The 12,195-nt window shown below is 39.6% G+C and overlaps 2 protein-coding genes across 3 annotated transcripts in view; both read right to left on the bottom strand.

Annotated features, from left to right (window-relative positions):
• The window catches only part of LOC309373945 (uncharacterized protein C11orf16), a 36,666-nt gene extending 32,052 nt beyond the window's left edge, over positions 1-4,614 (bottom strand). Inside the window, exons 1-3 of one of the 2 annotated variants that reach the window (XM_081918575.1) lie at positions 4,367-4,614; positions 1,170-1,354; positions 692-854 (exon numbers count right to left, since the gene is read on the bottom strand). In XM_081918575.1, coding sequence (XP_081774701.1) covers positions 692-854; positions 1,170-1,336 — 330 coding nt within the window. In that variant the 5' untranslated portion in view covers positions 1,337-1,354; positions 4,367-4,614. The remainder of the gene's footprint in view (positions 1-691; positions 855-1,169; positions 1,355-4,366) is intronic. The other variant, XM_081918576.1, reaches the window with a different exon arrangement.
• A 1,152-nt stretch (positions 4,615-5,766) lies between these two features.
• Positions 5,767-11,444, bottom strand: ASCL3 (achaete-scute family bHLH transcription factor 3). The gene is made up of 3 exons (XM_081918735.1): positions 10,683-11,444; positions 8,763-8,810; positions 5,767-6,896 (listed from the first exon to the last, which is right to left on the bottom strand). The coding sequence occupies exons 1-3, from the start codon at positions 10,840-10,842 to the stop codon at positions 6,346-6,348; spliced, it is 759 nt and encodes a 252-aa protein (XP_081774861.1). The 5' UTR covers positions 10,843-11,444; the 3' UTR covers positions 5,767-6,345.
• Between the last annotated feature and the right edge of the window lie 751 nt (positions 11,445-12,195).

The raw sequence follows: 12,195 nt of genomic DNA, 5'->3' as shown, positions 1-12,195 counted from the left end.
TCCCCAAACAGCATAAATCTCCAGATACACTTGGCAGGAAGGTTAAAAAAAAACCACACACACACACAAGATAACCTGTGCCAATAAGTTGGACAGAGACTTGGGTCACAGCCACACCACACATTTCAACCACATAGCTTTTCCTAAACTAAGAATTTTGGCACTGGTAGTTTGTTAAGGATGCTGGGAATTGTAAATTGTGAGGGGTAAACTACATTTCCCAGGATTCTTTGAGGGGAACAGCATGTACTGTAAATGTATGGTGTAGTTGTGACCTTGGCATTAGTAGGTCTCATGCAAGATGGACCTCAGACAAGTCAAATGAAATCTAGAAATTTCTGAAAATATGGGAAAGTTGTTGTCAAATGGGGCTGAAAGCTTGGCGGTAATGTGACACAATTTTCAAATACAGATTGTAGCAACTCTGTGCAATAAATGGCTAGAGAGTGGTCCTCATGATCCATCAGAATTCCCAATTATTCAGCAGGTAAACAGAGGGAAGAATGCCACTAATATTAAAGAGTTTTTTTTCTCCATCAAAATGAGGCAGACACCAACTTCCGTTGAATGCAGCAGTTGTGATTGACATACACCCCTTGCCCAGAATCTGATGCCTTTAGCAGAATCCATAAAGATTCTGGTGTGAATTATTAATGTCCCATCTACACATGCCAGAAAAAAATCAACTTGCCTCTATAATAGCTTTTATTATTGTGCCAGGATAATAATAACCATCAGTTTCTCTTCTTGCCAAAACAGGAATGCCAACAGTGTCCAAGGATCTCTCCAAGTTTTTTACTGCCTCACATGTTCTAAGAGGAGGAAAATGGAGGCAGTGGCCGAAATGTAAACACCTTCAAATAACAGAGAAAGTGTTAATGCTTGTTTTATCTACACATGACAAGGAAAGCTACTTCATCTACAACAGCTAGAACCTTGATGCAGATGCAAAAGTTTTACCTCAGGAGTATTATTCCTCTGTACCCCTGTTTTGGCATCAACGTTACCCCTCACCCCACTTGAAAAATCCAGAGATGTATCTACAATGCAACATCTATAACTGAACACTGGAATGGAATTTGCGTATGAGAGCTGGCATTTCAAAATGCAGCTCTTTTTTTGAACTCTTCAACTTTAGTCTGCCCACCCCCATACACACTTGTTATTACCTTGTTGTGATGAGCGGTCTAACAACACAGGCAGGATGTGCGGAAATGGCACCAGTGCAGGTGGAACTCGGATTAGCTGTGAAGCTGCTATGCACAGGTTTAGCTGGTGCTAGGATTGCACAACAATGGCTGTGGTACGGCAAAGAGAACCAGGTGCAGCCTTCCATTCCTTTCGAAGTATTTCACTACTGAAAAAGAAAAGGGAAAAAAGCAACCACCCCATAAGGCACATTAAGTATTCTGAAGGAGGAAAACATGTCACCATGACATAACAGTAATTGCGGCCACTGCTCAAGCTCATAGCTTTGGCGAGTTCTCCTGAATGCAACAGTTATGAATCAGGCCCTAATGTCTTATATTGAATGGGAATAGATTTGAAAGTACTACCGGTAACTACTGGTAAGGAATTAAATTCTTTATCTGGACCAACTTTTTACAAAAGCACAATTGTGAGGAACAGCTGAGTTCTGCTCGGGATTTGAAGGTGGTGAGCAAAACTGACATTGCTATAGAACTAGCAGCACTGTCCAAAATAACAGCAGCAGCATCAACAATGATAACTTGATAATCCCCATTTGGTGTCTACATTTGTATGGTCTTACATTTTAAAGAGCCCTAGCTCCATTTCCTAGCCACCATCCCGCAGAACAATACCACTGTTTGTCAGTTGCAATCCTGTGCTCTTTTTTAAGGTTTTAGGATTCCCCGCTAAATACAGCAGTTAAGATTATGTTTGAATGTGCAATTCCTGGAATCGCAAGGGAGAAGAAGGGAAGAAGGTAGATGAAAGTCTACTGATAGACTTTTTGGGTTTTATTCTGTGAACCGCCCTGAGACCTCTGGGTATAGGGCGGTATATGAATTCAATAATAATAATAATTAATAATAATAAATCTCTATGTGATTATTAATTCAGTTCAAGTGCAAGAAAATGTGTGGAAAATACCCACTACTTCAGTATAAATAAAGCTGCAATTGTAGACACGCTCACATGGCAATATATCCCAGGGGTGCTTGCTTCTGAATAGACATGCATAGTTTTGTATTGTGAATTTATGATGAAATACAGCAACTTTTTATGTAATACAGAAAAAACACCAATGTAGCATGGAAGTAGTAAGTAGTAAGTATAGTAAGTAGTTAGTACAGTTGGTCCACACAGTTTGGAACAAACAACAACAACAACAATGGTTGTGCGCTTTTGCATAGGTCTCTGTTTGTAAATAAATTCTCTGAGCTTGGTGGAGAAGTTTAAATCTTTTTGTCCAGACAGCACTATGTATCCTTTTTGCTGCTGTTGCCAAAATCAGTGGAGTTGGGCGGAGGGAGGAAGATTTGCTTGGGAGCCAGATCAGGTCTCCAGAATGGGGGTTAGCCACCTAACACAGGGGTTCTACTCAAGATGATCCTCAACCATTTACATTGCTGGTGGGACAACTCGGTTATTGGTGTAGGTAGGATTTTGCAACCTGCATGGTCAGTTTGCCGTTGTCAGTTGCAATGTGCCTGTTTTTCCAGAAACACTTCCCACATCTCTGCATATCACATTAGAGGTTGGTATGGGAATTAGACAAATCAAATCTATTAATAAGGCAATCAAATACAGGTTATAGCCAAGAGAAACATTCGCCCTGCTTCCCTTTGTGTACTCCATAACCTAACCAGAAACATAGGAATAGGTTATATAGGTTGTGCTCCCAAAGTACCTCATGATTCAGAAAGCACCTCAGGTAATGCTTCCATAGTTGAAATAGGTTTAGAAAAAGTCGTTCCATTTAAGTCATGCAAAATTATGGTGGGGAAATATTTTGATCTGCTCTGTGTTCTCTTGTGCTTCATAATCACTGCCTTCTTGCAGCAAGGGAATGATCATACAGTGAAATGGCATGTGAACAGAGAACTTACTCTGTGGCTGTCAAGGTAAGATTTGCAACGTGACAGTAAATGCCAGGCATTTATTAGGCACGCTGGCAAAAAGATTTTGTAGCACTTCAGAGATTGATACAATCTGACTTGATTATGGGTGTCAGCATTAAAAAGGAGATGGGTGTTTTTCAGAGTGCTTATCATGTGCTTATTATTTTGTTGGTTAACTGTTTTAGCATTTCCCAGGAGGAAAAACAAAAACAAAAGAGGTTTGAGGGCTGGGAGACAGGGCTCACCTCTAACAGAAGGACTCCCTTGAGAAAATATGTAGCAACTGTGCAATCATTAAGACATCAAATCATCTGGAAACTGTATACTGCTGACATGCTAATTGAAGCATAATCAAGACCTATATTATCTTTGCCTCACTTCTATTTTATTCTAACTAGGCCTGTCAACCAAATAAATAAAATTTACACCTGCTTTCTTGCTATTAATTGATTACAGTATATTTCATGTAAATCAATTAGCATATTCCAAAAGTTATAGCATATAATCTTTGTACATACTGAAGGAAGTGTGAGGTAGTTTTTTTCTTATTTCTTTATCACCTGCCCTTCATCCTAAGGTCACAAGGTGCAAAACAGCGGTAAAACACATTAAGAACCATTTAAAACAACTTACAACAATAAACAATTTGTTTATTCAAGTGTAAGGCTGCTATCTTATGCACACATACCTGTTCTATTGAATTCAGTAGAACTTACTAAGTTACCATCCATTGGAAATAAATATTATTTTTAATGCTTCTCTATTACAGTAACGGGACGCAGGTGGCGCTGTGGGTTAAAGCCTCAGCGCCTAGGACTTGCCGATCGAAAGGTCGGCGGTTCGAATCCCTGCGGCGGGGTGCGCTCCCGCTGCTCGGTCCCAGCGCCTGCCAACCTAGCAGTTCAAAAGCACCTCCGGGTGCAAGTAGATAAATAGGGACCGCTTACCAGCGGGAAGGTAAACGGCGTTTCCGTGTGCGGCTCTGGCTCGCCAGAGCAGCGATGTCACGCTGGCCACGTGACCCGGAAGTGTCTCCGGACAGCGCTGGCCCCTGGCCTCTTAAGTGAGATGGGCGCACAACCCCAGAGTCTGTCAAGACTGGCCCGTACGGGCAGGGGTACCTTTACCTTTACCTTTTATTACAGTAACACGAATAGCACCAAATATATACCCAAATCTACCAAGTAAATTGAAGCCATCTACCAACTAAACCAGCAAGGGGGAGGCAAACCTAAAACTCTTCAGCCCATTGATTTGCTAAAATAGTAATTAGAACTCACCAGATGCTTGCAGTACTAAATGCTGGGATCTTTCAGTTGGCTTGACTTCAACAATACGGCACCTCTCTGCTGGGAAGGAGTGTTATTGGTGGCTGTTTTCTGTTTCTAAGCAGGTTGCTATAGAGCCACTGCAAACAGGAACTTGTGTCTGATAGTACAGAATGTGTGAAACACACACACACACATTCATAGTGTGTGAATATCAGCTGTGAATGTTTTCTCAGGTACATCTTATTTCTAAATTCAGTGACACTAAATACTGAAGAAAAATGACAAGGGTAAAATGAAGATTGTCCAGAGAATGCTCAAGTCTAATGAAAAGAAATACAGTGGTACCTCGGGTTAAGAACTTAATTCATTCTGGAGGTCTGTTTTTAACCTGAAACTGTTCTTAACCTAAAGCACCACTTTAGCTAGTGGGGCCTCCTGCTGCCGCCGCTGCACGATTTCTGTTCTCATCCTGAAGCAAAGTTCTTAACCCGAGGTACTATTTATGGGTTAGCGGAGTCTGTAACCTGATGCGTATGTAACCTGAAGAGTATGTAACCCGAGGTACCACTGTAAAGAAAAAAACAAATGCTCAAAGTCACAGTGCACTCTGCACTATAGAGCCTTTCCTCAATAAAAATATTTCTTTATTATTTCACAATATTTCTATACCATTTGATTGTAATAAAACATAAGAGCGGTTTACATTAAACACATGCACACAAATTAAAATATATAATTAAAATCATTATCTATTAAATTTAGCTTATTGATAAAGATAAAAACTATTCAGCTAGCTGCAACCACAATCCACTTTGAGCAGCACCTCATTTCTACCCTGCAGAAATTTATTTAAATGTGACAAATAAATAACTTTATTAACATGTATTTGGTTTAAATAACTATTTCAATAGTTGTTTTAACTGTTGTGTTTTAATGGGTTTGTTTTAGTGCATAATTTAATTGTAGCTGTTTATTTTAATATTTTTGACAGAATTTTTTATTGTGCATTTATATTTTTTGTAATTGGTTTTGCACCTATGAATTTGCCACTTTGGCATGTGGAAAGAGGACTTTATAAGAAGATTCAAGCTTTTTCTATATTATTGGGGGGAGGGGTGTTCCTCCGATTAGCAGTTTAAAGACCACTGAAGAAGCATCTTTCTTGGAATGTCTATATCAGTAATATTTATGATGCTCAAATCCTCAAGTAAACAATGGAATAGTACAATAAAATTGAGAGAACCTAAGGTATGTTTGTTAGTTTCTTTATATTCTTGAAATAGAGGGAGTAACAAGAGGTATAGACACTCCTTCAGCTTCATTTCTTCCACTCACTATCGATGTTGTGACACTTAATTGTCTTTCTCTCACTGTGTGTCCGTATAATACAACAAAATTCTTCTAAGATATAGTTTGATCATGGAACAAGGATTTATTTAGATTTCGAAAAACAAAATATCCAGATAAAATTAACTCAATATTAGCATTTCCAAACTTAGTGTGTTTTTTACAATACTGTCTTTTTTGTTGTTGCTGTTACAACAGTCAAGTGGTTTCCAGTTTATACATTCTGTGCAAACAGAAACTTTATACATTTTATCAATTTATAGAGAAACTTAAATTATATATATTTTTTAGAAATAAGTGTTAGCAAAGAGAGAGAGGTTACTGTTCTCAGAAAGGAGAATCTTTTTATTAAAATATAACCTAAAGCCTTCAGCTTGAGTTGACACATTGGCGTTCTCCCCCGCCCCCTTGTAACCAAAATTAACCACGTATTACTGATCTCTCATCTCAATCTGTTAAAACGATTCCAGCCATTTCAATCATTTGAAACTTCCACACATTTTAGCAAGATTCATGTCATCACAGTCACAAGCCCTGAAATCACCACATTTTGTATAGCAAGTTCAGTCTTACAAGCATCTTTGAACAGGCAGGGTTGTCTTTGGAGCTTCCAGAGAAGGCTTTATTTGCCCTTGAGCAGACTATGAAGTCCTTGGAGCGTGATCGCTTTGAGAGCTATCTTTGGGTGTGTGGTGAGCTTCCCTGCTATTCTCCTCTGAATCACTGTAAAGCACAGATTGGAGATACCTGATGTATTTAATTGCAGCACGGAGTGTTTCTACTTTGCTGAGTCGTTTCTCTAGGTATTCGGCAGGTAGGTGATGTCTGAGTTTGGCGTAGCCTTCGTTGACACACTTTACTCTCTGCCTTTCCCTTTCGTTCCTTTTTCTGATGAATGCTGGGCCGCAAGAGTACTCGCATCTGCCAAAATTCCCACAGGGACCTCGAAACGGGAACGCACAAGGATCGCTGTAGAAATTCTCAGCCGTCAGCTGCTCTGGTGTGAAAGGAAGCAGAGGCAAATCTTCGGGGCCAGTGAGTTGGTTTGGGATCTCTGGGTAGAAATGGAGTGCAGCATAAAGGTCCCTGCAGCCAAGTCTAGACATCTGTCCAGCGTGGGAGTCGCTTAAGATTGGCAATCTGTCCATGGCATCCCAAAAGCTTCCCAAGCTGTGGTGTCTCAGGTATAGAGCTAGAAATGGAGAACTGTGTATCAGCTTTAGTGATTCATACATTGCAATAGGCTAGGTGTGATTGTCAGTATTTTTAGTGCACTTCTGATATTATGCAAATATGTGGGAGACGGTGTTGTACTGACCTATTTAAATACAGTGTTCCATATGCAAAGGACATATTTTTAAATCAATATAAGCATAGATACTTGCAACTAGATAAATCTCTTTAGCTTTACAGTTGAGGATGTGAAATCATATGGCAGATTTTCCTAGGCAAAAACACATGCCATTGTCAGAATGACTGGTACATGAACTTCTCCATTATTCTCTGTACCCACTCATTTTCTCTGCAGTGTGTGCCTCGCTATTCCTATCACTTATGCTGATTATTAGCCCAGGGAAAGAGGGGTGTTGTCTGTGGGAAAGCTTGAAATGTGCTTAACTCTCTCACTGAAATTATTGAGGCCTACATGTATTCACCTTGATCAAATTGTGCCCCATATCTTTTAACAGAAACTCTCCTTTTCAGGCTGTGCCTAACATCAGAATTCAAAATTTGCCAACTCCTCCAGCCAAAATAATGTTGTATCTTTTATTCTGTAATATAGCAACTCAACAACTTCATATAGCAAATAATGTGAAAGGTAATGGTAAATTAATGTTTCTCATCCTCCCTTCCAATACATTATTTTTACTATAAGCAATAGGCAAAAGTGTAAGAAGTTGTTTTCTTCCATTTATCAGGGATTACTGGATCAGCTTGCTAGCAAATATCAAAGTATTACTCTAACTGCGGGCATGTTATTTAATTGCATATAATCTATGTGGTTAGGATTTAATGGGAAGTTGCTTAGAGAGCAATCAATCTCCCGTAATGATTCAGGACCCACCAACTGACTTTCAGAACATGTAAGGGATGAAATTGGCTCTCCCCGTGCCTCACAATCACACTTGTCAGTTCCCACCAGCCTACTCTAGCATAGAGAATTCCATAACACACACATGTACAGAAGAACGTGCCCCCAGCAAACAAATTGGGTCTGCAGCCTGTAATGTAGAGCAAGGAAGATTTAACCGAATTATAGAATCATAGAATTGTAGAGTTGGAGGGTCATCTAGTCCAACTTCCTCCAGTGCAGGAATCTCAACGTGTCTGGTCCCCCATCCAATTTGAAACCATACCAGACACTGCTTAGCTTTGCAAATGTGCTAGGAGTTTTATATTGCTAAACAGCAATCAATGAAACATATTCATTGATCATGCATTATAAAAGCTGAATCAGTAAACTGTCTATAATAAAAATTGTCTATAATAAAAATGTCAATTAATGTTTGCATTTTAACATTTGGAAAGATTACTGAATTCACCAAACCTTTAACTTGAATTAGAAACCTCAGTTAACTGAATTATTTACTATGAAGTAAAGTCTCATTAATTCAAATAATTTCCTTTATTCTTTCTGAAATTTGCCTCAGTGCCTAAGACAAAACACAAGATCATAAAACAAAGCTAAGTTTTTCATTCCTAGACTTGCTTATGGTGAAATGGAAAAGAATCCCCAGAACCACAAGGAAAAATCTAAAATATTAGACAGGGACTGAACTTCAAAATTCCACACTAAAATTATGTATGTTAGTAAGCTGATTCTTATAGCACTTTTCTCTATAGATCTATTCTATAAACTAGAGCTCACAAAGTATATATTTATCATGTGCATCATTTAAATTTAACAATCTGGACTAATATTAACAAAAACCATGTAACATTTTGCTATTAGCCTCTATCTACCTTATATTCCTTACCTGAGTTCTTGTGCCTGTTGGACTGAGTCAAAAGACAGATCTAAATTTATAGTCAATTGACAATATGCAAAGTAGCTTACAGTTAGATCTGCTCTTTTCTGGTTTAGCTTCTTCCACCCACACTGCAGCTATAAAGGCAACAAATATTAGAATTATGGGATAGAAAGTGTAATGTATTAGATGGTTTTTATGGTTTCAGACAGAAGCATATTTATACACTGCCAATGCGTAAGTTGTTGTAATAATTTACTAATTTTTATCAAATAAATGTTCATATTTACACTGTAGAAGAATTTGCTAGATATTGAGTACTTTCCCCACCTATTTCTTCAGGTGTGTTAAACACATAAATCAAATCTCAACAAATTTATTTCAGACTATCTTTATAGTTACAATAAATGCCTGTGAATGTGGATATTTACAAATCAATTTTAGAAGGCCACTGGGAAATCATAAAATGCTGACATTTCTTAGTAAACGTTAAAGCCAGTTCACTGTCCAGTCATCACCAATTTCATAGAATCATAGAGTTGGAAGGGACCCCAAGGGTCATCTAGCCCAACCCCCTGAAATGCAGGAATCTCAACTAAAGCATCCCTGACAGATGGCCATCCAATCTCTGCTTAAAAACTTTCAGTGTCCATCACCTTCCAAGGGAGTCTGCTGCATTGTCAAACAGCTCTTACTATCAGAAACTTCTTCCCGATGTTTTAACTGGAATCTCATGTCTTGTAACTTGAAGCCATTGGTTTGGATCCTACCCTCTGGAGCAGGAGAAAACAAGCTTGCTCCATCCTCCTTGTGAAAGCCCTTTAGATATTTGAAGATAGCTATCATATCTCCTCTCAGTCTCCTCTTTTCCAGGCTAAACATACCCAACTCACTCAATCATTCTTCATAAAGCTTGGTTTCCAGACCCTTGCTCATCTTGGTTGCCCTCCTCTGCACATGTTCCAGCTTGTAAACATCCTTCTTAAATTGTGGTGCCCAGAACTGGACACAGTACTTAAGGTGGGGTCCGACCAAGGCAGAATAGAGCAGTACTATTACTTCCCTTGATCAAGACACTGTTGATGCAGCTCAAGATACCATTAGCTTTTTTTGCTGCTGCATCACACTGTGAACTCATGTTAAAGCTTGTGGTCTACTAAAGCCCCTAGAGACTTTTCACATGTACTACTGACAACCCAGGTGTCCCCCATCCCATATTTGTGCATCTGGTTTTTCCTGCCTAAGTGCAGAACCATACATTTGTCCCTATTGAAATTCATTTTGTTAGTTTGGGCCCAGTTCTCCACTCTGTTATGGTCATCTTGAATCCCGACTCCGTCTTCTACAGATTTGGTTATGCCAAGCACTCATTTTAAATGTAATTTGTTTAGCAACTTAACTAAGCAGAAAAGTTTAGTTAGAAATTATAAGAAAAGAGCATGTAGAAATACAAGTTTAAATCAGTATTTAATAGTATAATTATTTAAGGCTGTACATGTACCTAAGATTGTGTATGGGTGTAAATTAATAGTAATAATAATAAATAAATAAATAAATAAATAAGCAGAAACCCCCCCAACTCTGCCCCTTCTCTGCTCTCAAGTTGCCTCTTCCACTGGCAGATGATGACTAGAGCAGTAGCTGAGGAGAATTTATGATAAATCTGACCAAATACAGGTAGAGTTCATATTAAAATCTACACTGTTGGCTTATTTTCCCAACATAATTATATCAGTACCATGTAAATCAATGTTCCACATTATGAGGTTTTTTGGTTTTTGTTTACAACTCTTGGTGGTCCATCCTTGTAAGTTTATTCATGCTTTCATCACAGATGAAGCTCCCCATAATTCCACTTTACTTGGAATCCAGGTTAACATACACACAGACACCTGCTTCACACTCTCACCTAGGAGCAAGCCCACCCACAACCAGTCACCACCAATGGGGGAGTGTCCTCACCCTCATCACCCTCTGAAAGGAAGAACCCACCCAAATAAACAACTCACATTTGGTGTCACCCTGAGTCCAGCCCGCCAGTTTCAGCTCACCACCAATGGCAAGACTCCACATAGGCAGGCTTCCCCTCTGGAAACCAGAGATAGAGAAACCGGCCACAGCTGTGTCCAAATTCTTACTCTTCATGAGCAGGGCTGGCCGGCCAAACATTCAGACTCCTCCAAAGGGCTGCTGTTCTGCAGGTACAGCAGAAAAGGGTTGGGGAGGCTAAGATGGGGTCCACCTCCCAGCCAGCAGTAGCCCAACAACGGCTACCTGCAGACCACCTGCTCACTTGACCTATATCCATCTTGACTGGCAAGTTTGACCACATGGGTAGAGAAAGTTATGATACTTTCCTGGGTATGTGATTCCATTTCCTCAGAGAGCGACAGCAAGCTCAGAGGGACCTTTTGAAGCGCAACCAACTGCATCCCTGTTGCAACCATAATGGAACTTATGAACAAGTGGGCAGGCAGTAGTGGTGATAGCAGCCAATACTGCAGTAATAGCTACAGCAGGCAGACTGGCCACCTATAGTGGTGTGGGTGGCAGCTGCAAGGCCAACTGGCTTGTAAACAGTATGGTGGGTCAACCACCCTTTGTGATCTGCTGTCCAGGCAAGTATCTCACCATGCCTCATTATATGGCTGGCCCTGTATGCCTTAGGCACATCAAGGCTGGACTACAATAACATAATCTGCATACAACTCTGAAAAAGTTTTGGAAACTACAAATGGAGCATGATGCTCCAGCCAAACTTCTTTTACAGGCCTATTGGTCCACACCTTTAACCCATGCAAAGTGTCCACCTATTGTGTTACTGGCACTGTGGCCAGTATTTTATTTAGCTGGGCCTTTGGCACTGAGGAATTCATGTTGCCCTGACTATTTTGCCTTACTGCGGTACTACAGTCACTATTATACTCTCCTGTATTATGTTTTCAGTAATTGTAATGGGGCGATTTATTTTGCTTTCATTGTTGTAAGCTGCTTTAAGGGCTTTCAGACAGAAAAGCAGTCTAAAAATAATGCTGCTTTTTAGGGAGCACCAGAGGCTACAAAATGAATGGAGGTGGTTAAAAGTACCATTGCACAAATGCAAATTTGATCACAGCTTAGGTTTTTAGGAGAAAACTTGTTTTTGCCAAGTATGTTTAGGCCAAAGAGAATTAGGGTTGCAATTCTATGGCCGCTTATCTGAGAGAAGGCCTCATTGAACTCAGCAAGACTTAATTCTGAGCAGACGTCTATAGAATTGCAACTGAATCTAGGTTATATTCCACATAGACTCCTTGAAATCAATTGAATTAAGTCCAATGACATCAATGGGTTTACCTACATTAATGACGAACATTGGCTATCCCCCTTAGTTGGCTATGTACTTAAATTACCACCACCAAGCTAAACCTTCAAGTCCTCACACTGACAAAACAAACCAGGTTTAAACACACTACCTTAGGATGAAGGAATAACAACAGGCTTTGGTCAAATCAAGTCTTGGGTACACACCCCAAAAGTGTT

This window comes from Podarcis melisellensis (assembly GCF_964234715.1).
Source record: "Podarcis melisellensis genome assembly, chromosome: 1".
NCBI lineage: Eukaryota > Metazoa > Chordata > Lepidosauria > Squamata > Lacertidae > Podarcis > Podarcis melisellensis.
This window is presented reverse-complemented; position numbering and strand designations above follow the sequence as displayed.

Excerpts from the sequence above, each read along its gene's own strand:
- ASCL3 (XM_081918735.1), bottom strand. The coding sequence starts at position 10,842 with ATGTTTGGCCGGCCAGCCCTGCTCATGAAGAGTAAGAATTTGGACACA. Across the intron at positions 8,811-10,682 it reads GACTCAGGGTGACACCAAAT|CTGCAGTGTGGGTGGAAGAA; the intron begins GTGAGTTGTTTA and ends TTGCCTTTATAG. Across the intron at positions 6,897-8,762 it reads AGAAAAGAGCAGATCTAACT|CTCTATACCTGAGACACCAC; the intron begins GTAAGCTACTTT and ends CTCCATTTCTAG.